A 26,465-nucleotide genomic window follows, 5' to 3' on the forward strand; every position below is an offset into this window, starting at 1 on the left:
GTCAAGGCTAGATGTTAAAGATAACAAAAAGACAAAACTAAAGGCTTTATCCGAATATGCATTCTATTCACCACTGTCAATAAATTGATAACACATTAAGTAGATAAGTGACCTGATATCCAATGCAAGACATCACTGCAGGATGACTAGTATTGGGTCCAGAATAGAGTAGTATATGACATTCAAGAACTGAAGGAACCTAGAAATAAAGATGGAGGTTAATCAAGGATGGCATTTTTTTGTATTAGTTAGATATGAACTTGTTCCAGGAGGTCAGAATACTCAGAATTCTACTTTAAGGAGAACTTCCAGGGGGAAGACCCATGTCACTGGTTTGATTAAGAGCAGCATCAAACTTGATAGAAAAAAAAATGTAGTAGTTCATATAATTGGTTAGAATGCAAAGTAACTAAAAAGTTAATTAGGACAAATACAGCACAAGGGAAGGCTAGGTAGAAATGTAAAAACAGGTAACTGTTTCTATAAGTACTTAGAAAAGAAGTAGAGTCCATATTTAAAGATTGAAAGTGGAGATAACAAAGCAAAGCAATCTTTCATGTAATAAATCCATATTTCATCTGTCTTCATTATAGATGGTACAAAACACATTTCAGTAATACCCGAGATAATGGGAACTGCAGATGCTGGAGATTCCAAGATAATAAAATGTGAGGCTGGATGAACACAGCAGGCCAAGCAGCATCTCAGGAGCACAAAAGCTGACGTTTCGGGCCTAGACCCTTCATCAGAGGAGGGTCTAGGCCCGAAACGTCAGCTTTTGTGCTCCTGAGATGCTGCTTGGCCTGCTGTGTTCATCCAGCCTCACATTTTATTATCTTATTTCAGTAATACCTGCAAGTCAGGAAGCTGAAGGAAAAGGGAAACTCAAAGATACAATCACTAGGGAAGCAGTACTGAGCACATAACTGGAACCACAGGCTGACATGTTTCCAGACCTAATAGATTTAATCCTAGGGTTAAAAAAAAATGGTGGCAAACAAGGTAGTCTATGCTTTAAATGTAACTTTGCAAAATTCACTAGATTCTGTAAAGATTACACCAGGCGTGAAAGCAAATGTAAGCATTCTAAAGGTTCAATAGATGGAGTGAGGCACAAAACAGGAATTGTCAGCCAGCAAGGTTGACATCTCCAGCAGTTAATCATCGAGTTTATAACTGGGCACTTAGGAAAATGCAGTTATAAGGAAAGAGTGATCATGGTTTTGTGACAAGGAAATAATGTTCAACCAATGTGAAGGAGTGATACATGCTGTGGATAAAGAGGACCTCAAACATACCATGCTTGGATTTCCAGAAGGCATTTGACAAGGTGCCATATAGAAGGTCATGGCGTATAGTAGAAGCAAATAGTATCATACACCGGCATGGATAGAAAGTTTGTTAGCTGGCAGAAGAGTGTATGAGTAAATGGGTCCTTTTTATCTGATTGGCAGGATTAGACAAATGAAGGCCCACCAGAGGTCTTTGCCAGGACCTCATTACCATTGATGACTTAAATGAGGGGAATGAAGGCATGGTAACTAAGTTTGCAGATGGCACAACAGGAGGAAGGAAAGTGTGTTGGAAAGAGGATAAAGTGGTTGCTCTCAGATATAGCAAGCCAAGCAGCATCAGAGGAACAGGAAAGCTGACGTTTCGGGCCTGGACCTTTCTTCAGACTCTCCTTCACCCCTTTTTTCTGAAAAAGGGTCTAGGACCGAAACATCAGCTTTCTTGCTCCTCTGATGCTGCTTGGCCTGCTGTGTTCATCCAGCTCTACACCTTGTTATCTCAGATTCTCCAGCATCTGCAGTTCCTACTATCCCTGGTCACAGACATAGATTGGTTGAAGTGGGAACATCTGGCAGATGGAATATATTGTGGAAAAATGTGAAGTTGTTCTTTGGCAGGGAAAAATAAAAATGTAGAACGCCATCGAATCAGAGAATTACTGCAAAAGTCAGCGGTGTAGATGTGCTCGTGTGAGTTGCAAAAATCTTGGTATACAGACACAGCAAGTATGGCTAATGGAACACTATCCTTCAATGAGAAGAAGAGCATAAAGAAGATAGTGTGCTTCAGTTATGATGGGCATTAATGAAATATCTCCAAATACCATGTTTAGATTTAGTATCCTCTGATGAGGAAAGATATAAAGGCATTGGAAGCAGTTTAGAGGAGATTTATTAGATTGATACCCAGAGTGAGCTGTTTGATCAAACTGGACATGTTTCCACTCAAGTTTAGAAGATTGAACAGTCACTTGATTGTAATATGCAAGATCCTGCAGTTCTAACAAGGTGAATATGAAAATGACGTTCTGTCTTAGAGAACTTCAGAACCTGGGTTGACAAGGGGAGGGGACGCTCACCATTTTACAATTAGGAACCACATCCTTTAGGTCAGAAATAAAAAAAAGAGGATGCTGAAGTTTAAAGCAGTAAAGGTGTGTAAATTAAATATTTTTGAAGCGGAGGTAGATTGATTCTATTACCTAACACAAATCCAAGATTATTAGGATCAGAGAGGAAAGTGGACTTTGAAACGACTGATCAGCAACAAATAGGAGGACTAGACCTGAGGGTTGAATGACCAATCTCCAACTTCATATTACTGAAAACAGCTTTTTAAATTCCAAATTTTAATAAATTAAATGAATTAATTTTCCCCAGACTCTGTGGTGGGATTTGAACTAATGTTGCTGGATATGATTTATTGATTGTTTTACTAGATTGGTAATTCAGACAGCAACGTAAGCAGAATCTTACAGGGACCTGAACAACATGGACATATGACGTGATTTGCAGCAGAATCATGAGGTTTGGTGAGGCCCACCCGGACATCAGGAGCAACTTGCTGGCTCTTCAACGCATTTAGAAAGCAATGAGACAAGTTTCTTGCCATACATTAAGATGTTGTCAATTATGGGGATTGCTAAAAATCTGCTTAATGCCTAGGCTCAGCTCATTGAATATTCAACTTCCTATTTTATAGGTATCTACCTTGTTTGATGCAAAGAACTCTCAAAATGGAAAACAGAGCAGGTACCTGGCAACTTCAGTTCATCACTTGCTCTCCATAGGACTTCCATGTCAGACACTGGACATGCTGTACCATCCACATGCTCCCAATGTCCACAGGCATTGCCGCCCCCCCCCCATCTAATATCTGCTTTCCTTTGAGAACTCTCAATGCACATCTCTGATCTACCTATAGTACACTTCTCCACGTTAATGTTGCTTCTCTGGCATCTATCATTGCAATTCCACTGCAAAGTCATGATGTATCCAGAAAGATGCACATTCAGCTCATGAAGTGGACCAGACTGCATTTCTGGCCTGTTTGCATTCATTCACAACACTCACTCACTCAGTCTACCTGGATGTTCCTAACATCCCTCCTGCCTTGCATTTCTGTGTACTCCTTGAGGCAGCTGAGACTGCCGTCATCTGAGTGGCAACCTTGGGTAAGGCTAGCATGGTCAGGTGCTCTGCAGACGGGGGCTCTCTATGTAATGATGTCTCTACAAATTGAGCTCCTCTTCTGTCTAAATGTATCAACTATTTTCCAAAACTGTGTCTGTGGGTTTTATTTTCACAAAACTCAACATTTGCAAAATGTAGTACAGCAAGAGCTTTTGGAGTGGAGTTATCTGATAATTTCCTAATTAAAATAGCAAATTTCTGGCATGGTCATGTTACAGTTTAGCGATATACAACTAGACAGGGCCAGAATAGGCCACAGAGGATGAGCATGAACTGTGCACAAAAGCACTACAATTTGGCTGCTACTTTTGAATATGAAATATTAGTTTATTTACCCAGATTTTTTCACAGCTCATTTTAATTAACCTATAAAACTTTACAGATTGTACAGTTTAATATAGTTTAAACTACTGAACAAAAGTAGGTCCCACAGATGCAAAAATACTGTACCAATCCAAAGTAAAGGCAGATTTACACAATGTACAGCTCTCCACTGGGAAGGGGAGGTGATCATTTCTAAGTACAAACAAATAAACTGTACAAAAATAAGATTTAATTTCCATTCATACATTCAGAGAAGATTGCAAATGCAGATACCTATATCCAGTGAGACATCTGCAAACAGGAATTAGTAACCACTCCTAAAAGGAATGTACAATACTATTTACATGGGGCACTGTTAGGAATACCGCATAGTGTATCATAAAATAAGCGGACACAAGAATCACCTACTTTTAAAAGGTAGGTTTTGGAAGGAGTTTTGTTTTGACTAGTGTGCCAAAAGGATTTTTTTTTAACTTATTAAATTAAGAAAAATGTTTCTAAAGTGGTACTAAAACATTATGAATACATAAAGCATTTTTGGTGTAATATATCAATTTTAACAGCAAAGAAAACACAAGCTCTTTCTATAATTTATCGCTTTCACCCAGAAACAGAAGTATATGTTTATAGTTGATTAAAACAAAGAGGAAAAAAGCCTACACTTTAAAAACACTAAAACTAATCTTTAACTTTGTTTATTTAATATAAGATTCACAAAGAATCACTAATACTGCAAGGCAAGTTTTTCTTAAAGAGCCAGTGGTTTCTTCATGCTTATTGGATAATAATGTACTAATATGTTCCAGAACTGGGTCAAACATTTACTACACAGCTCCTGAGCACATTTAACATGTACACAAGTCTATAGATATCCCTCGGAAGAGTCTAAGGATTTACGTTAGACAGTAGATCCACTGTCAAAAATTAGAATTTTCTTTTGATTTTTTTTGTTGTCGAGGTATTTATTATCCTCTCTAGATCCCCTAGATACCCATGACCATTCACTTTCTTTTAACAGAGTGTTTATTTTTCATTTAAACCAGCCTTACGTATTCTATCAGAGAGGAGGAGGCTAGTTATTACCCGTCTTTTTCCCCTCCCCCTCTTAAGCTGAGTGTTTTTTCAAACTTTCCTGTCACAAACATATGCATTTGGATTTGGAAAGAATAGTAATGTACAGTGCAGTAATTGCAAATGACAAAAGCTACTGGATAAATGAAGACAAGAGAAAAGTTTGGTAGTGCACACCAATTATATCCTTGTAGCTTTCTTTCCTGTCATCATTTTAGATGACAATACAGTACTAGTTGAGATCTTCAGCTTCCATTTTCAAGCCTTTTTCCTCAGCTTGAGTAGATACAACTTGAGAATGTCTTTCGGCAGTTTCTCCCATCTCGTTTTAAATGTGGGCATTTATAACCCAGAAGGGACAACCCAGTAGGAAGGAAATTTTCCAGTGACCAAGCAGGTGTTCAGAATTCATCGATTTTCTTCTGTAGATATTTAAGCATAGAATCCATCCCCTGAGAAGAGCTCCAGATTTTCCTCAGCACATCAGATTCATTTTCATTGGTTTGCTCCAAATCCCCCCTCATGGCATTTCTGACAAGAGCTTTAGATTCTTCAAGTACCTGGATGATGCAAACAGAAGCTTTTCAGGATTATATTATTATTTTATTTCAAATGTAAAAGGGAGCTGGGGGAATTCAGTGATTCAGTTAGCTGCAGCATATTGCACAACTGTGGACTGTCATTCCACAATTTCAGCAATGAAAATCTCCAATCAGTAGGGCAGTTGCCTAAGAAAAGTTAGCAAAGTAAGTTTGAGCTTGCAGTATAATTGCATTGAACATAGGACTAAGATGACCAAGTCAATCTCAACTAAACAAAAGGTCACATATACATATATAAAATATTGAGAAACGTTGACAGGGTGGATACAGAAAGCATCTTTTCTCGAGAAAATCTAGAACTAAGCCTCATTGTCATAAATGGGCCATCCCTTAGTTTTAAACAGAAATGGGGAGAGATTCTTCTTTCCGTAGTGGATAATGAGTCTTTGGCATTCCACCTCAAAAGGCAGTGGAAACGCAGCGTCTTTAAACATTTATAAAGGCAGAAGTAGATAGATTATTGATAAAGGGTGAAAGGTTAGCAAGATTGCAGGAATACTGAATAACTAGATCAGGCATGATTTAATTGAATGACAGAGCAGGCTTGACAGGACAAATGGCCTACAGTTGCTTTTTTTTAAATGAAATGGCTGGAACAATTACTGATTTCATGCAGAACTGATATTACACTGATACTTACCAATATTGCTTAGATTACAGAAAAATTCTACATAAGTAACCATAAAAAGAATAATTAATTGCATGCTATTATCTTCAGCTCTTTTATATATTTTCAAGGTTCATGAATTCTGAAGTAAAACGTTGCATTTTTACTGACTCTAATAGACTCGCATTCAGTAAGTATCATTTCCTGACTTACAAGGGAATTACATGCGACTAGTTCCTTAATGCGGACCATAACCTCCTGACTGAATGTTCCAGGCCAGAACACCTGGGATACCAATCCTTTTGCACATGCTTCTTGCGCAGTCAACTTGCGTCCACTGAACAGCATTTCATTGGCCTGTGGTGGTGGTGGTTGGGGTGGGGTGGGGTGAAGGAGAGAGAAAAAAAGCAGAAATTTAGCACAAATGAGAAAAAGATCCTCACTAACACGGCTTGAATAAACCATTTATGTATAACATGCTGCTCTTTACTCAAATATTAGTCTCACACATCTACACAGTCTAAGCTTAGATTATTCAAAATAATTACATATGTTCGCCAACAAAACAGGAGAGAATCAAGTCTTTTCTTCCAGACTGGTATTAGTTTTGTCCGGCAAAATAGTCTCACTTTTTACTAAAGGATTACACTACATTCTGTGACAGGACATACAGAAACCAAATAAAGGCATAAATCAAATTTGACCACAGAATGCACCTAGCTGACCTGCAGATGAACACACAATGAAGCATCATTTGGCCCACTGCTGCCCATCCGCTGATAGGTTCAGCAGCCTCGGGAACCACACTGTCATAAAGCATCAAATTATTTGTATCGGAATTAATTTCATACAAATTCCCTTGTGGATAGTGGCAAAAGCAATAGCTTTTTCTGGTTAAATTGATTCACATCACAAAACCAGAATTAAGAAGGGCTGGGACACCAGTGACTTGAGATCTAAAAAACACTGAACAAGTTCTCATGAGGTTGTGGGCTGGTTGTGGCATAAATTGGGACAGAAAAAGTGTTTATATTACAATAAAGCAGTAATTTCTTTAACATTACATTGTCATTATTTCTGCAATTCAATCAGCAATTGCCACGCAGGCACATAATACAAATAAAAAATATAGGAAATTTGAACAAGTTTGTTTTCCCCCACCCTGCCCAAGTTCTGCCTCAAACAATGGGTAAGCACCCAAAACCTAAGCTTTTACTTTCGTACTGAATAATTGGGAACGGTGGAGGGAAAAGAAAGGCAGGGAGAAGAGCTCATTCTTTTAAAAAAAGGTTACAGATGGTCAGTGGTGAGAAGGGTGATAGGAATTTACCCAAACCAGACATGACCTACCCTTCATAGCTCTTTAATAATAAAAAAAGCAGCAAGCACTGGAGTAACTCAGCAGGTCTGGCAGCAATCTGTTGAGAGAAACAGAGGCAGCATTTCAAGTCCAGTGACCTTTCAGTGTTCTGACAAAGGGGCACTGCACTTTAAACATTAACTCTCATTTTCTGTCTACACACGCAGCCAGATCTGGCGAGTTTACATTCAGAGAGATATACAGCACAGAAGCAGACCATTTGATCCAACTCGTCCATGCCGACCAGGCATTCTAAATTAATTTAGTCTCATTTGGTAGCATTTGGCCCACATCCTTCTAAACCCTTCCTATTCATATATATATATATATATCCCATATATATTCATATATCCCATTCATTTCCTAGGATGGTGACGGCGAGCACGAGGGGGCATAGCTTTAAATTGAGGGGTGAAAGATATAGGACAGATGTCAGAGGTAGTTTCTTTACTCAGTAGTAAGGGAATGGAACGCTTTGCCTGCAACGGTAGTAGATTCGCCAACTTTAGGTACATTTAAGTAGTCATTGGACAAGCATATGGACGTACATGGAATAGTGTAGGTTAGATGGGCTTCAGATCGGTATGACAGGTCGGCACAACATCGAGGGCCGAAGCGCCTGTACTGTGCTGTAATGTTCTATGTTCATATACTCATCCGGATGTAATTTGCATTACATTGTAATTGTACCACCCTCCACCACCTCCTCTGACAGCTCATTCCATACATGCACCACCCTCTGCTAAAATGATTGCCCCTTAGGTCCCTTCTAAATCTTTCCTCTCTCACTTTAAACTCATGCTCTCTCGTTTTTAACTCCCCTCACCCCAGAGAAAACACCTTGTCTATTTACCCTATCCATGCCCCTCATGATTCTATAAACCTCTGTTAAAGTCACTCCTTAGCTTCTCAATGCTCCAGGAAAACTAGCCTCAAAATATCAGCCTCTCCCTATAGCACAAACCCTCCAACCCTGGCAACATAGAACATAGAACATTACAGCACAGTACAGGCCCTTCGGCCCTCGATGTTGTGCCGACCTGTCTTACCGATCTCAAGCCCATCTAACCTACACTATTCCATGTACGTCCATATGCTTGTCCAATGACGACTTAAATGTACCTAAAGTTGGCGAATCTACTACTGTTGCAGGCAAAGCATTCCATTCCCTTACTACTGAGTAAAGAAATTACCTCTGACATCTGTCCTATATCTTTCACCCCTCAATTTAAAGCTATGCCCCCTCGTGCTCGCCGTCACCATCCTAGGAAAAAGGCTCTCCCTATCCAACCCTCTAATTATTTTATACATTTCAATTAAGTCACCTCGCAGCCTTCTTCTCTCTAATGAAAACAGCCTCAAGTCCCTCAGCCTTTCCTCGTAAGACCATCCCTCCATACCAGGCAACATCCTAGTAAATCTCTGCACCCTTTCCAAAGCTTCCACATCCTTCTTATAATGCGGTGACCAGAACTGTACACAATACTCCAAGTGCGGCCGCACCAGAGTTTTGTACAGCTTCACCATAACCTCTTGGTTCCGGAACTCGATCCCTCTATTAATAAAAGCTAAAACACTGTATGCCTTCTTAACAGCCCTGTCAACCTGGGTGGCAACTTTCAAGGATCTGTGTACATGGACACCGAGATCTCTCTGCTCAACGTTCTTGTAGATCTTTTCTGAATCCTTTCAAGTATCAAACATCTTTCCTATAAATCTCCAGCACTTTGTTTTTATTTCAGATTTCTAGCATCTACAGTTCCTTTTTAACTTCATAGTGGTTTGCTTGCCCAGTACAAACGGTAAACATAAAGACATGGAACAGTACTAGTTTCTTCTTTACTACCTAAGATGATAATTGTTAAGAGTACATTTGTAGGAGAAATTGTGTTTTCACTCTCCCCTTCATCAAGACTATATTAAACAGCTTCAGTGAAATTATTGACACACTATCTATAAAAAGGCGCAACATTCCTTCACACTGGTTACCAATGAAATGTGACTCGATAAAAGGTCTGACTACTTAAAAGTAGGAAATTCTTGAAATTTAGTTTGTTAAAATATTGAACCAATGTTTTAGTTTGCAATAACAATTGCAAATTGAGAAAATATTGACAAGTCATAGAACGAAACATACATCTTCAGATGGACTTCCAGTGGTTTATGAATAACAGTCATTAAATTGGACAAATGACAATGAGTTAAAAAAGGATAAATCTAGAGGACACACTAATGTGCTGTATAAAATAATGAACGTTTATACGAAGATGACAGGGATACTAATTACTGATCCATTAAAGTAAAACAAAAAGAAAACAGATTCAAAACAACTGGAAGGGAAATTGAGAGCTTGGCAAGAAAATCAACCTTTATACAGAAACTGATCAAAACACAAAACTGAATTAGGTGGACTGGATAAAACTTTGGAATCATTTGTCGATCACATCCAAAGTAGGGAAGGATGGTTGACAACCAAGAACTATTTAACAAAAACCACTGTCACCAAGTGAACTAGCTGGGATGGAAAGAGATCGAGACAAGGAGTACGATAACAGGATTAGATATATTTTGAACACAAACATAAGTCTGGGCCATCAGGCTGCCAATAACAGGCTTTCCATTTTGGAGAATGTTACAAAACAAATTTCTGATTTGGTACAGGGACAGTGTGCCTGTGAAGTGATGTGGGCCAAGAACAACCACTTATTGACCCTGTGTGGCATCATTAAGGGGGAGGATACCACTGAGGGGACACTGGAGGAAGATGAGGTCCCATATTGGAAAAATACCACAATATCAGGCTCTGGATAGTTATAAATCAGAGAAGCCCTCGGAGCCATCAGGAGGAATTGGGGGATACGAGGTGGGAGAAGTCTTGGGAACAATTCAATGCAGTTAATGGTTATACGAGCCATTGGGAGACAAGACAACAGAATATGATTTTAAAAAAAAAATCATTCATACGGTGAGGGTGTCGCTAGCTATGCCAGGATTTTATTGCTTATCCCAGAGAGCAGCTAAGAATCAACCTCAGTGCTATGGTCTGGAGTCACATAGATCCAGACCTGTTAAGGATGACAGCTTCCTTCCCTAAAAGCACATTTGTGAACCTGATGGATTTTTCTGAAAATCAACAATGGATTCATGATCAGCAGACTAATTCCAGATTTTTATTAAATTAAAATTGCACCATCTGCCGTGTTGGGATTCAAACTCGGGGTCTCTAGATAAACAGTGCAGCAATAATACCACTAGACCATCGCCTCCTCATATTTATTTATTCTAGGTATGCAAGCTGTTACTATTACAATACATGTTTTTAACATTAAGCTATTTGGTGTTGTTTAAAATCACAACGGGCTGCAAAAATACTAGATTTTCTCAAAAATGTTTGCAGCGTCTGGTTTTTAAAAAGAAAGTCAATCCATAAGAAATACCTGAGCCTGTGATTCTAAAAGAAAACCATATTGGATGGAAACAGAGTTTTCAATCCAATTCGCCTATGTCAACAAGGTTTACTAAACAAAACTAATCCTACTTGCCAGCATTTGATCCATATCCCTCTAAACCTTTTGTTTATGTACCCATCCAGATGCCTTTTAAATGTTGTAAATGTACTGCCTCCACCACTTCCTCTGGCAACTCATTCTATACATGGACCACCCACTGTGCGAAAAAGTTGCCCCTTGTGTCCCTTTTAAATCTTCTGCCTCCCACCTTAAACCTATGCCCTCTAGTTTTGGGTTCCCCTGCCCTGGGAAAAAGACCTTGGCTACTGACATTATCCATGCCCCTCATTGTTTTATAAAATCCTATAAAAGGTCACCCCTGCCTCTGACACACGAAGAAAAAAATGCCCCAGCCTATTCAACCTGTCCCTATTGCTCAGACCCTCCAACCCGAGCAAAATCCTTGTAAATCTTTTCTGAACCCTTTCAAGTTTAACATCTTTCTAACAACAGGAAAGCCAGAACAGAATGCCTAACTGATGTTCTGAACAGTTGCAATATGACATCCAATCCCTATACTCAATGCATTGATCAATGAAGGCAAGCATACCAAACATCATCTTTACCACTATCTACCTGCGACTCCATTTTTGAAGAACTATGCACTGGTACCCCTCAGGCTCTTTGTTCGACAACACTTGCCAAGGTCCTATCATTGTCCTGTCTTGATTTGCTTTACCAACGCCTCACATTTATACAAATTAAACTCCATCTGTCACTTCTTAGTGCACTGACCTATCTGTACTCAGAGATAAACTTCTTCACTGTCCACAGCACCACAAATTTTGGTGCCATCTGCAGACGTACTAACCATACGTCCTATTTTCCCATCCAAATCATTTATATAAATAACAAATATTGTAACTGTATCTGCATCTACCACATCCTCTGGCAGCTCATTCCATATATGCACCACCCTGTGTGGAAAAATTACTCAAGTCCCTTTTAAATCTTTCTCCTCTCACCTTAAAAACATGGCCTCCAGTTTTGAACTGCCCCACCCTAGGGAAAAGATCATTGCTATTTACCTTATCCCCTCATGATTTTATAAAACACAAAGTCACCTCTCAACCTCCTACACTCCAGTGGAAAAAGACCGAGCTTACCCACCCTCTCCTTAAAATCAAACACTCCAGTCCTGGTACAGAAAAGATTCACAAGGATGTTACGCTCTCCAATTTAATAATATTGTTCCTGTAGCCCAACCAGCTTCAAATTGGATGTCAGGTGAGAAAGCCAACAGCTATGCCAAAACATGTCAACATTTAATGATAATAAAAGTAGTGACAGTTACCCATCAAAAAGTCATTATATTTTAAAAACGTTGTGTGGCGAATAAGTAGGTCAAAATGCAACTCAGATAACACTAACAGTGAATTTCCACTTTGCACTTCAGAAGACCCATTTAAATGCGGAATAGTGTTTTAATTTTCCCTTTGTCTTTGTTCCTTTTTTTTTAAAGCCTACATGTTGAAGTTTGCAATACTTTTAGAATATTTGCAAAGTGTCTTTGATGATTGCAGAATAATTAGCAACTTACCGAAGCTAAACCCATTATTCTGGGAAACGTCAGTGATGAACATCCATCTGGAGTCTGTCCAAAAGTAGTATAGGGAGTTTGAAACCATGCTTTCTCATTAGCCCACACCACATCACAAAGAGGTAATATGGAAGCTCCAAGACCAATCGCGGGACCATTCACAGCTACTATGATTGGTTTCTTAAACTGAATAAATGTATTGACAAAACTCCTAAACAAAAAGAAAACAAAGCTTCATTCTTTGAAAGGTTTCCAGCTCTGCCAATTTGTGTACTGGTTAGTAAAGTGGTGGTTTAAAGACCACTGCCAGAAGTCCAAATATGAACAAAATTTAAAAATATCACACAAGAGGTCTCAAAAACTCTAGGATTTTAAAATATTGATGACTTTTTTTAATGGGTAGTTCAATCCTTGGGTTAATTCTGTGTCCAATTCTGCAAAAATTTCAGGCATAGATCACTTTTTCTTTGAAAATTCATTCTAAACAAGCTCAAAATATTCAAATTTGCTGGATCGTTTGAAAGAACTGCCAAATTAATCCAAATAATTTATAATAGTACTAAAATTTTAGATAAAGATATATTCCTAATATACATCCAAACATTTTTAATTGCCCAGATTTATATTTCTTTACAGGTGAAATGCACAATTTTAAATGACAATATCATAGAATGGGTTTCCAGAAGGCATATACACAAAAATACTATGGACGCGTGAACTTTTAAAGAAAATCCTGGTAACTCCCTCTGAGCCAGTTAGTATCTGTGCAAATACAGAGCAGGATTTTTCAGATGCCACTGTTTGCTGCCTTGCCACTTGGAAGATTTAGTGGAGGATGTATCACCATTGATCATAAACTCCACAGGCATTTCATCCTCAGGAGTATTATTAAATCAGTTGGAGACAGAAATTTCACCAACTCCAATCCAGGCACAAGCTCTGCCTCAGGGGAACAGCTGGCCAATCAAATTGTCTGGTAGTTCTGTAGTCCCAAGTGTCAGTGGCAGCAATAGCCAGGACTGGAACTACAAGCAGTACCTAGATTCCAGGCCTGAGCAGGATGACCTGCTAGCTTTGCATCACTCAAGCTCCTGCTGACAGTCTCAAAAATAGAGATTGATCAGGATGTTCAAACTTCTTTATTGGCTCCTCAAAAAGTTCAAATTAGCTTGCTAAGGATCTACCTCCCTTTAAAACTATGCTGACTATTCTGATTCAGCCAAATAGCTAAAAGTCCTATCTCCCAGTAGAGATTCCAGTAAATTGCGCACTACCAAGGTCAGACTAAAATAAAACAAAACAAAGAACTGCAGACGCTGGATATCAGATAGAAACAAAAACAGAAGTTACTGGAGAAGTTCAGCAACTCTGGAAACATCTACTGAAAGAAAACTTGAACGTTTTGAATTCCGTGACCCTTCTTCCGGACTTGAAACTGATAAGTGCTTATGTTGATGATGGTGGAGGAGAAAGCAGGAAATGAGGAGTGAGCAGTTGCAGGATGGGCACAAGGGGCTGTTACTTCAACACAAACATGTACCCATGCCAACATTTGTCTCTCAGGCCTGCTGCAGAGCTCCACTGAAGCTCAACACAAGTACTCACCCTCAACAATTTCTCTTTTGATTCCTCCCACTTCCTACAGACTAAGGGGGTGGCCATGGGTACCCACATGGGCCCAAGCTATGCCTGCCTTTTTGTAAGTTATGTGGAACAGTCCCTCTTTTGCACCTACACTGGCCCAAAACCCCACCTCTTCCTCCGTCACACTGATGACTATCAGTGCCGCCTCATGCTCCCAAGAGGAGCTCGAACAGTTCATCCATTTCACCAACACCTTCCACCACAACCTCAAGTTCACCTGGACCGTCTCCAACACATCCCTTACCTTCCTGGACCTTTCTGTCTCCATCTCAGGCAGCCACCTACAAACTGATGTCCATTTCAAGCCCACCGACTCTCACAGCGACCTGGAATACACCTCCTCCCGCCCACCGTCCTGCAAAAATTCCATCCCCTATTCCCAATTCCTTCGCCTCCGCCGAATCTGCTCCCAGGATGAGGCATTTCACTCCCGCTCATCCCAGATGTCCTCGCTCTTCAAGGGCCACAACTTCCCCCCGGAGTGGTCAAGAACGTCCTCGACCGTGTCTCCCGCATTTCACGCGTCTCATCCCTCACACCCAGCCCTCGCAATAACCACCCAAAAAGAATCCCCCAGTCCTCACATACCACCCCAACCACCTCCGGATATAACGCATCATCCTCCGACACTTCCGCCATCTATAATCCGACTCCACCAAAGACATTTTTCCCACCCCACCCTTGTCTGCTTCCAGAGAGACCACTCTCTCCACGACTCCCTTGTCCGCTCCACACTCCCCTCCAACCCCACCACACCCGGCACTTTCCCCTGCAACCACAGGAAGTGCTACACCTGCCCCCAAACCACCTCCATCACCCCCATCCCAGGCCCCAAGATGACTTTGCACATCAAGCAGATGTTCACCGCCAATATGGTATTCTGCATCTGCTGTACACGCTGCGGCTTCCTCTACACTAGGGAAACCAAACGGACGCTTGGGGACCGCTTTGCAGAATACCTACGCTTGGTTTGCAGTAAACAACTGCACCTCCCAGTCGCGAAACATTTCAACTCCCCTCCCATTCCTTAGACGACATGTCCATCCTGGGCCTCCTGCAGTGCCATAATGATGCCACCCGTAGGTTGCAAGATCAGCAACTCCTATTCCGCTTGGGAACCCTGCAGCCCAATGGTATCAATATGGGTTTCACCAGCTTCAAAATCTCCCCTTCCCCCACTGCATCCCAAAACCAGCCCAGCTCGGCCCCGCCTACCTAACCTGTTCTTCCTCTCACCCATCCCCAACTCAAGCTGCACCTCCATTTCCTACCTACTAAACTCATCCTGCCACCTTGACCTATCCGTCCTCCCCTGACTGACCTAGCCCCTCCCCACCCACACTCTCCTCTCCACCATTCTTCTCCTCTATCCATCTTTGATCCACCTCCTCCTCTCCCTATTTATTTCAGAACCTTCTCCCCATCCCCCTTCTCTGATGAACGGTCTAGGCCCGAAACGTCAGCTTTTGTGCTCCTCAGATGCTGCTTGGCCTGATGTGTTCATCCAGCCCCACACTTTGTTATCTGGGGTGAACACTACTTCATCTTCCACTTAAGTATCTTACAGTCTTCAGGACTCATTATGGAGTTTAATAATTTCAGAGCATGAACACATCCTTCCTTGTCAATTATCCATGTCCACAACCCAAGTCCTGTAACAAAAGGATTTTCTTTCAGGACATCCAATCCATTTTCAATCATCACCACTTATTTAGCTGCTGCTTCCTCCGTGACTTACTATCAAACAATTTCTCTCTCACCCCATGATGACATATATACCATTTTCCCTAGCTGCCTCAGTTCTGAAGGGCCACAGGACATGAAACATTAACTTAGTTCCTCTTCACAGCTGCTGCCAGACCTGCTGAATTTCTCAAACAATTTCTGCTTTTATTTCTGTTGAGGTCAGATTGATTGGCCCATGAATTATTTGATCTATCCCTCACTCTTTAAATAAATGGTAAAACATTCACAGATCTCTAATCCTTTTGTATCTCACCTATGTCTAGTAGCAGCTGAAAAACATCACTTAGGACATCCACTATTTCTCCAAACACTTCTTTTAACAGCTTAGAATACAGTTCGTCTGGCCATTGTCGTTTAGCAACCTTCAAGATCAATTCCCCCAGTACTTTACTATGCTTATTTAGCTCAAAAATTGTTAGGTACCTATAACTTCTTACAGTACTGATGAAAGATCATCAGCCTGAAATATTAACTCTTCACAGAAAATACTGGATTTGGTCGGCAGTATCTATTTTTATCTTAGATATCACATACCTGATGGATTCTGTCATTTTTGTACTTTCCCTCTTTCGGTCATCTGTTAATCGTCGAATGAAATAAATAAAATCAAGACCACAACAAAAGACACTTCCTACAGCACTCAGTAAAACCAATTTACTATCATCAGCTGCTGCAGTGTTCAGGGCACTTTGCATTTCCTTCATTACCTATAAAAAAAACAGAAAAACCTTAACTGAATTCAGCCAATGTGAAATTTTAATTGCACAAACACTAAAATTATCCCATTCAACACTTAAAAACTTGTTCAGCATTTTTCCCCCCTAAAGCGACTTGCACCTTGCCCCTTAAGAGACAAGTGAAAGAAATTCAAGACAATGATGATACTGATTGAACAGCATTGTTTGTATCACTGATGGAAAAGAATTGCAGGCTTTCAGTTGCACTATTTCCTGCAAAGAACTCCAGCTCTGACAAAGTGACATGTAGATGTTTAAAACCTTCTGAGCTTGAAAATTTTGTGGTATCCTGGATTTACAACACAAGTATTTTCTTTAGAGAGACTCATCAAATGCCCAGAACATAGCCTTTTAGCATCTCCTCTTCTTATTGTAACAAAAGAGGAATATTCATCAAGAAATTCATGTCCCAGCCCAAAGCTTTCTTTTAAAAAAAAATATGATTTTACAGAATTTCCCCGAAGTATCCAATGCGTATGCAAAATGTATATATTTTAAGTGTATTCTTTAAAGAGTGTTTGGGGAACACTGGCTGGGCAATCATTTATTGTGCATCACTAATTACACTTAAGGTGACGGTAGAGAATTGTCTTCAAAGACTGCAGTCCATGGGGTTTAGGTACATTGGATAGGTTATTCATCATTTCTGAAAGATTATTATTTTAAGAAAGAGGGCTTTGAGACTTTAAAAATTCATTTGTGGGACATGGGTATTACTTGCTGGCCAGCATTAATTGCCCATCCCAAGTTGCCCTGAAGGTAGTAGTGACCTTCCTGAACTACTGTGGTCCATGTGCTGTAGGTAGACCTACAATGTCCTTAGGGAGGGAGGGAATTCCAAGATTTTGATCCAGTGACAGTGAAGAGTGGCTTGGAATGGCAACTGGAACTTCCCATATATCTGCTACCCTTGTCCTTCTAAATGGCAATAATCATGAGTTTGGATCATTGGCAGATTTCTACAATGCATCTTGAGGTGGTGCACACTGCTGTTACTGAGCATTGATGTTGGAGGGAGTGGATGTGGAGCTAATCAAGCAGGTTGCATTGTGTTGGATGTTGTCAGACTTCTTGAGCTGCACTCATCCAGGCAAGTGAGAAGTATTCGATATACCCCTGACTTGTGCCTCATAGATGACGAGCATGCTTCACGAAGTCAGGTAGTGCCATATTCACCACAGTATTCCCAGCTTCTGACCTGCTCTTGTAGCCACTGTATTTATATGACAAATCCAGTTGAGTTCCTGGTCAATGGTGACCCCCAGGATCTTGCTAGTGGGGATTCAATGATGATAATGCCATTGAATGTCAAGGGGTAATGGTTGGATTATCTTTTGGAGATGATCACTGCCTGGCACTTGTGACATATGACATACGTCATAGTTGCCCCGTTGGTCCCTAATGAGCCCTACCATTTCTGTGATTATTCTTTTCCCCTTGTTATATTACCTTGGAAATCTCCCTAGTTGTAGCAACCAGTGTTTTTTTCATATCCCCTCTTCACTTCCCCAGTTGCTTTAAGTTTCGCCTATACCCCCCCCCCCCCTTTCTATTTGCCACTGGTGTACATTGACTTGCTTTTTTTTGTACCTGTTAAAGCCTCTTCTTTCTTATCTAGTGCTGGATATTCCTAGACAGCCAGGATTCTCTAGGCTTGTAACTCCTACATTTCCAACTTCCGACATTTCCTAAAGGGAACATGTTGGGCCTGTAGTCTTTGCACTTCCATTCTGAATGCTCCTCATGGTTCTGCTATAGAATTGCTGTTCCGAGTCTACTTTGGCCAGACACTACCTTATTTTAAATAAAATCTGCCTACTCCTAATCCAAAACCCTGGTTTTAGAGACCACCGTTTTCCTATCCCATAACAAACTTAAATTATACCATGTTGTGGTTGCAATCAGAAACACTCTCCAACTGCCACCTCAAACACCTGTTTGGCTTCGTTCCCCGAATAAAGTCCAGCACTGCGCTGTCTCTTGATGGACCTTCAGAATGTTGATATAAAAAGCTCTCCTGAATACGTTTCAAGAAATCCATCCCCTTTAAATTCTTTACACTATGACTATCCTAATTAACATTGAATTCCCTTAATTATTACCCTATTATTGGGTTTACATACCTCAGTGAATTGTCTACATACTTGCTCTATTATTACCCACTGAGTGTCTAGAATACACTCCCAGCTGTGACTGCTCCATTTTAATCTTAGTCTCTTCCAAGATACTGCAGTAAGGAGGGACGGTAACTGATTTTTAACTAATAAGGGTTACTATTACACTAACTAATAGTGCAACACCACCTCCTCTTTCACACCCTCCCATCCAGCCTAAAGATTCTACACCCCAGAATGGTCAGTTGCCAGCTTCAACTATGTGAGATGGTAAAATCACAATTCCACATGTCAATCTATGCCATTAACCCATTTGTCTTACCTAGAATACGCCTTGCAATAAAGTACAGGCCACGCAGCTTGGCTTTATTTCCTTGAAACTCAACATAAGTGAACTCCCTCTGCCTTTGTTACTATAATAAAAAGTATCCTGTATCCCTTACTGTACTAACACTGTCAGCTCTCCCCTGAATTAGTTTAAAATTCCTCCTAGCAGCATTAGCAAACCTACCCACAAGGATGTTGGTCCCATTCTGGTTCAGGTTCACACAGCCCTGCTTGTGCAGGTTCTACTTCTCCAGAAACAATCCCAGGTGATTCAGGAATCTGAAACCCTCCCTCCTACATCAAGGCTTGACTCACACGTTCATCTGTCCTATTCTTATTTCTGTGCTTGTTAGCATATGACACCGGGAATAATCCAGAGATTACAATCTTTGAGGTCCTGATCTTTAATCTATTGCCTAGCTCCCTAAATTATTGACGCAAGACCTCATCCCTTGTATCAACATCCACTACTGCCTGTGTCTTATCACCCTTGCCTTTTAGGATGCCGTGGAATCACTCAGTGACATTTGACTCTAGCAACAAGGAGGTAACATACCACAGTGGAGTCATGTCTGCAGCTGCAGATACACAGACTGTTCCCCTAACAAATGAATCCCTGATCACTGTCACTTCTGCTTTCTTCTTCCACCCCTCCTGTAGAATCAGATCGTTTTTGGTGCCAGAAGCTTGGCTCCATATGCACTTCCTTGAGGGAGGAATGCCCTCATCAGCTTCCAAAATGAATGTGAACAAGTCTGCAATACTTGGTTGATTCTCTAACTGGTGGTGACCCATTCTCTTCCCTCCCCTAGTCCCTTGAGCTGCAGTGTGACCACCTCTGTAAACATGCTATTCATCTAACTGTTAGCCTCATAGATGTCCCAGTGTCTCAAGCTCCATGTTTTGGAACTTGAATGGCAGGTGAACTTTCTGCAGTTTGGAGCACCTCTGCAAACATGGTCATCTGGGATGCCAGTAGGATCCATGACTTTCCACATATAGCAAGTCACACATTCAATTATCTCACCTGTCGATAATAAGAAAGACTAATAATGTCAAGTTAAGTTTTTGAATTACTTAAATCAACCTTAGCCTTATGTCTCCTTCTCTTACTCTATCATCATCTCTGATGCTTCTTAGTTAATCCCTTAATAATCTCCCAGCTCTTGGGCCTTGGTCTGCTCCTGCCCTACTGATCTGTGGCAGTTATTAAACAAGGCATTAGAGAAAAACAAAACTTCCCTTCCCCACTTCACTTTCTGCTGGTTGTACTTTTCAATAAATTTAAATTAAGAGTAATCGCTAATTAAAAGTCTAATGATGACCACAAAAGCATTAGGTGTTATTGAAAAAGCCCAACTAGTTCACGAATGTACTGTCAGGAAGGAAACTGCTGTCCTTACCTGCACTGGCCTACATGTGACTCCAGACCCACAACATTGTGGGTGACTCTTAACTGACTTCTGGGAAATTAGGGATGGGAAGTACATTTTCCCTCCCTTGACTTGGACTTAAACTTTCTATCGCTTATTACAAAGTTCGAAATCCTAATACTAAAGGGGAAAACAACTTTCTACAATTATGCTATTAAGTCCTCCAAGAATCTTGCATGTTTCATTAATTTTAATACAAGAATAAAGATGACCTAAGAATGAATCAGGAAAAGAAAAACAGTGGAAGAGGAAATAAAACATCGGTTTTTGTTTAATCTTGAAAGGTAAATTTAAATGCAAGCAAATAACTTTATAACATTTTACATGGTTTTTAAAACATAAACTCATTCTCTACACACCAAACTTAATAGTGTGGTGCTGACAAAGGTTGCTTTAGGGCATGTGACCTCTGTAACCCAATGCATCCGACAGCAACAAGTGAACTATAATTAATAGCTGCTGGTGGTGCAGGCCTTCAGCAATATTCAAGAACTGAAGACAGCAATGCTAAGAGACACTGACAACTGTATGGAAAAGCAGAACTTTCACAATGACAAATGAAAGTATGTTAGAAGATAAACTTACTTCCCACCCCTTGTGTGATGACTAACATCACATAGTACACATTTCAATGAACTTAAAATACTCGTTATTAAAGATATGCTCTGCAGATTCTGTGTTGATATAAAAACTGATAATGCAACAGTTAATCCAAAACAAAAATCTACATTTAATACAAATAAATGAGGGAGTTAGTGAGAATGAAAAGGGGAAATTTTAGAATATGGCATCTGGACAGCGCTTGGGTGAACAAAGGTTGAAGGAGGTAGAAAGAGGAAGTTCACGAAATCAGAATCCATGGAATGGAGAGTCATGGTGGGGAGATGTTTTGGGGTTAAGCAATTTATACAAACAGAGGAATAAAATAAATGGAATGGTGATAAATAGATGAATTCTCAGAAGCACATGAAATAGGAGCAGTAGGCCTTTCAGCCCACTTGATCTTCTGTACCATTCAAACAGATCATGGTTGATAATGTCTCTTTACTATTTATTCCCCAACATCTTCATTTCCCTTGATGCAATTTGTAAACCTTCAACCTCTCATGGGATATGGGCACCATTGGCAAGGCTAGCATTCACTACCTAAACCTAACATTTCTAAAATGGAACAAGAACAGAAGTTGCTAGAAAAGCAGGTCTGGCAACATTTTTTACTGCCTAGGCCAGCATTTACTCCCATCTCCAACTGCCCAGAAGGCAATTCCAAGTCAACCACATTGCTGAGAGTCCAGAGTCGCATGAAGGCTAGACCAGGTAAGGATGGCAGTTCCCTTTCCTAAAAGGACATTAGTTAAACAGATGGGTTTTTCCCCCAACAATCGGCAATAGATACATGGTCATCACTAGACTCTTAATTCCAGATATTTATTGAATTCAAATTTCATCATCTGCCGTCTTAGGATTCAAACCCAGGTCCCCAGAACATTAGCTGGGACTCTGGATTAACAGTCCAGCTTTAATACCCCTAGGCCATTGATTTCTTCACAGAGAGGGAGGCAGAGTTAACTTTTCAGGTCCAGTGACCCTTCATAACTGAGGTGCTTCTAAATACACGTCTCAGAACGGAGGAAGGTCCCCAAACCCAAAACTTTAACTCTGATTTTCTCTTCACAGATGATTCCAGGCCTGCTGAGCTTTTCCTGGAAGTGCTGTTTTTGATCCTGATTTACAGCATCTACAGTTCTTTCGGCTTTTATTTCTTAAATGGAGATAATTGTTCAGCCAATGCCGTCTGAAAAGAAGAATCAATGACATTGTTACAAATCTGGGGTTACTTGTAGGCTAGTTCTGGTAAAGATGGCAGATTTCCTTCCCCAAAAGAAAGGGATATTGGTAAATTGGATTGATTGTTACAACAGTTGATTATTGTACTGGATCAACATGGTAACAAGATTAGTTTTATATAAAGAAAGATACATCTTAGAAAAATGCATAAGCATTTGCAATTTTCAAATAAAAAGTGATCTGATAATGGGAGAAAAAAAATTGACAAAAGCATATTATATACATCTGAAATTGTGGGATTTTGTTCTGCTGGGTAAGTGCACCAAGTTCATTTCATGCTTCAAATGATTGCTCCTGTAAAATGTATTAAATAAATTGATGCTTTTGAGTTTAGCAAAAGCAAGAGACTAGTGTTACAGATATTTTCTAATCAACCTACTCAGGGTTTATGCATGCCAGGGCATCTCCTTCATCACTTGTCTATTTCCTCGAAAGGATATCCAACTCACATATTACTCACATATTTTTAGTTGTGGAAGGAAGACTCAGCAAACAGAGACTTCTAATTAGAAACACAATTATCATGAATGAACGTAGAGGCAACTTTTCCTTCAGATGTGAAGGCAAGAGGAGGCCCTGTTTGCCCCTGGGTATTTTTCCAAATAAGAGCGAGGAACTATCGCTTGTCAGAATCAATATTTATCCCTCAGTTAACAGCACAAACAAGTTACTGTCATTACATTGCTGTTTGTGGGAACTTGCTCGTGCAAAATGACTTTCACATTTCTTAAAGTGACAACAGCAACCATACTTCAAAAATATGTTGAAGAATATCTTGGCATTCTGATGTGAGGAATGTTGTAAAAACCGAAGATCTTTCATTAACTAATCCCCTGTACTATAAAAGTAACTAAATGAGCAAGCAACAGTATTTGGAATGGATTTGTAGTTCTTCCAATAAAAATAAAAGAGGAAAGAAAATGCTACTCACCTCTGGGTTTAAGGAATTATTTTCTGATGACTTGGTGGAAAGTAAAATGTGCGTAAACCCGTCTTGTTTCCTGACAACAATATCCCTATATCGGTAGGCACTTTCTGTTTGTCTCACACTGAATCTTAGTCTCTTATCAAAAGGTTGGTCCCGCCTGTCATCTATAAATTTCCTTTTGTGTCCTGCAACTCCCGTTACTGAACTTTGAATGTTGGCAGTACCATTAGCTCCCAAAGCATCCAAGAAAGTAGGAGTACCTGCAGAAAAAAAAACCAACAAACTTCTCGTTTTAAAATCCATTAAAAATGAGCAAGTGGATATATTCTATTAATGTTTATTTAGGGCACCACAGATTTAACAGCCATGACTGGCTGCTCTTGAAAAAAGGCCCTACAGCAAACAAAAATCAAAAATTACCACCTACTAACAAAAGCTTTACTTATCAGGAATAATCAGTGGGCACATGGCTTTCTCTCAAGACAGGTCATTATATTTGTGTTTTTACAGCTGTGTGGGACAAATCCAATTCAAAACATAGAACGTGACTTTTATATCTTCATGGATTCCAAAAGTGCTTTTTAGTGTTTGACACCTAGACGTATTTTTCTTCCATTGAATTGTTTAAGATTTATTTCAATTAATCAGCCTCAGTTTTTAAACTAATAATGTATTCAAATTCATAAAGGTCAGAGATGCACTGTAAGCATTACATCTTGCTGACTCAGAAGTGCACAAATCCAACAACAGCTGCAAGTCTGCACAAGCATGCAGACATGTGAAGTGGATGAGTTGTAGACATGAACGGATGTAGTTCGCCTGCATCAAGCTATAAATCAATAGAACTGAAAAAGCAGGCCTCAATTTTTGATCAATGTTGAAGGCGATGGTGCTCAGAACTTACAAATAAAACTACCAATGAAGATGCATCAACCGTTGTCTACAGGGCCCTCAACCAGGTCCGATCCATCTCCTGCACTTCAGCCCTCGCCCCCTCTCCTTCCTTCTGCAGTGATAGGGCTCCCCTTATCCTCACCTATCATACCACCAGCATCCACATCCAGAAGATCATCAGACACCACTTACGCCACCTCCAGCGAGAGGCCACTCCCAGACATATTCCCCTCCCCTCCCTTGTCAGCCGTCCGCAAGGACCGTTCCTTCTGGGACATCCTGGTCCACACTTCCTTCACCTCCATCACCTCCCCACACCCCTATGGCACCTTCCCCTGCAACCGGCAAAGGTTTAATACCTGCCCATTTACCTCTTCCCTCCCCAGTATCCAAAGGCCCAAACATAACTTCTAGGTGAAGCAACACTTCACCTGCACTTCCCAGAACCTAGACTACTGCATTCGCTGCTCACAATGTGATCTCCTCTACCTTGGGGAAACGAAGTGTAGACTTGTTCTGCGAAGCGATCACCATCTACGGTCTGCTAGTAAAAAGACCCTGAACTACTTGTTGCCTGCCACTTCAATGCACTACCTTGCGCCCAGGCCAACATCTCTGTATCTGGCTTGCTATAGTGTTCCAGTGAAGCCCAATGCAAGCTGCAGGAATAACACCTCATTTTCCGCTTGGGAACTCTATAGCCCTCTGGACTCAATATTGAATTCGATAATTTTAGGGCCAAAACTCTTCCATGTCCCAGCCCCCTAACCAATACACCAGGCCTTGTTACCACATAGTGACGAACAACAGGGGGTGTTTAGTGGCTGGCTAAGAGTCCCCATTAACAACTATTCACCTCCCAGCTTGATCGTTAGCAACTCCTTTGTCTGTCCAACTGTGTCTCCCTCTCTTTGGACTCTATCCTATCGTTTACTCCTTACCTTACCCACCTTCCTTTTTTTTTGCATAAAAACTGACATTTTCCCAGCCACCAACAGTTCTGACGACGGGTCATCGGACCCAAAACGTTGTTTTCTCCCCCCCTTCACATTCTCAGCAGGTCTGGCAGCTACTTTCCAGCAATTTTGTTTTCGTTCCGGATTCACAGCATCTGCAGTTCTTTCCATTTTTATTATGCATCAATCTGTTGGACTAGATTTAAACTTTACTGATGTTAGCTTGAATCTGATGAGAACTCAAGGTGATCTAGTACTCTTAAGCAGGAAATCATTGAAATTCTCACAACAAACCAGGAAGCCAAATTCACAATTAGCCTTCACATTTTAAACGCTGGTTTTCCAGGGCCAGAGGCTCTTCTACAGTAATTATGACATGGCGTAACATTGGTGTAAAATCTAATGATGCCTCATTAACAAAAGCACACTTTAGTATTTTTTGACAAACTATAATATTATAGTTATATTATAGTGTGAGAAGAATACTTTTTGTCAGATTCAGGATTTGGAATTGTATGCTACAGAGAATTCAACAGCACACCGATTAAGAAAAGTGGAACATTACCTGCAACTTCTGGATTTCCACATTTCACTGTGCAAACTCCAGAAGCCGCTCAGTTTCAGACCAGAAAAAAGCACCAAGTGCTAACAATTTGCTGTCATTACTCTTCTACTGCGAAACTCAGGCCAATAATCACTGCATCTACCAAATAGTTTGTAAGTCTACTTCTATCATGGGAAATTTAAAAAAGGCTTAGACCTTCTCTCATACTAAAACCTGTGGGCCTTACATCTGCCAAAAGGCTTGCTTAATTCTATAGAAAGAATATGACATCAAGCTCAAAAAGGTATCTTTTGCACTAAGCAGGTGAGTACTTCGGTTGCATCAAAATCTATGTGATTGGGAGATATGGAAGACCCTAGCTGCAGACTGGTGCATAGGTGAAGTTTGACTCAGCTCAGGAATGGGACAGCGTTTCAGCAATCTTCATGATTGAGCAGCCCTCCTCAGAATCCACACTGCTCATCCCACAGTGGGAAAGGGCTAGAAAAAATATGCCCTAAAAAAATCAGTTCAATCAGCGACCTAGTTGGAAAACTGCATCCACTACATCCATCTGCATCTGAAAACCAAAGCAAAAGCCAAAATCACATCAATCCTGGAAATTGGAATGCATACACTCTTTATAGACAACAAGCAAAACAGTTGTCAGGAATGGAGAACCATTGTGGTTTGCTGTGAACTCAGTCACCTCACTGACTTCACTGCCCTGTAGAAGACCAAAAAGGCAGCAAAAGGCAACTAGGGGATAAAAGGTAGTGATTGTCTTGTTTTCTTC

General features: G+C 40.4%; 1 protein-coding gene across 1 annotated transcript in view; it reads right to left on the bottom strand.

Moving 5' to 3' along the window:
- Window positions 1–3,791: 3,791 nt before the first annotated feature.
- Window positions 3,792–26,465, bottom strand: part of cdyl (chromodomain protein, Y-like) — a 170,612-nt gene continuing 147,938 nt past the window's right edge. The window contains exons 3-7 of the mRNA XM_048555256.2: window positions 23,279–23,535; window positions 16,423–16,595; window positions 12,499–12,709; window positions 6,303–6,446; window positions 3,792–5,440 (exon numbers count right to left, since the gene is read on the bottom strand). Coding sequence (XP_048411213.1) covers window positions 5,282–5,440; window positions 6,303–6,446; window positions 12,499–12,709; window positions 16,423–16,595; window positions 23,279–23,535 — 944 coding nt within the window. The 3' untranslated portion in view covers window positions 3,792–5,281. The remainder of the gene's footprint in view (window positions 5,441–6,302; window positions 6,447–12,498; window positions 12,710–16,422; window positions 16,596–23,278; window positions 23,536–26,465) is intronic.

The sequence above is a fragment of the Stegostoma tigrinum genome, chromosome 2, assembly GCF_030684315.1.
Source record: "Stegostoma tigrinum isolate sSteTig4 chromosome 2, sSteTig4.hap1, whole genome shotgun sequence".
Classification (NCBI taxonomy): domain Eukaryota; kingdom Metazoa; phylum Chordata; class Chondrichthyes; order Orectolobiformes; family Stegostomatidae; genus Stegostoma; species Stegostoma tigrinum.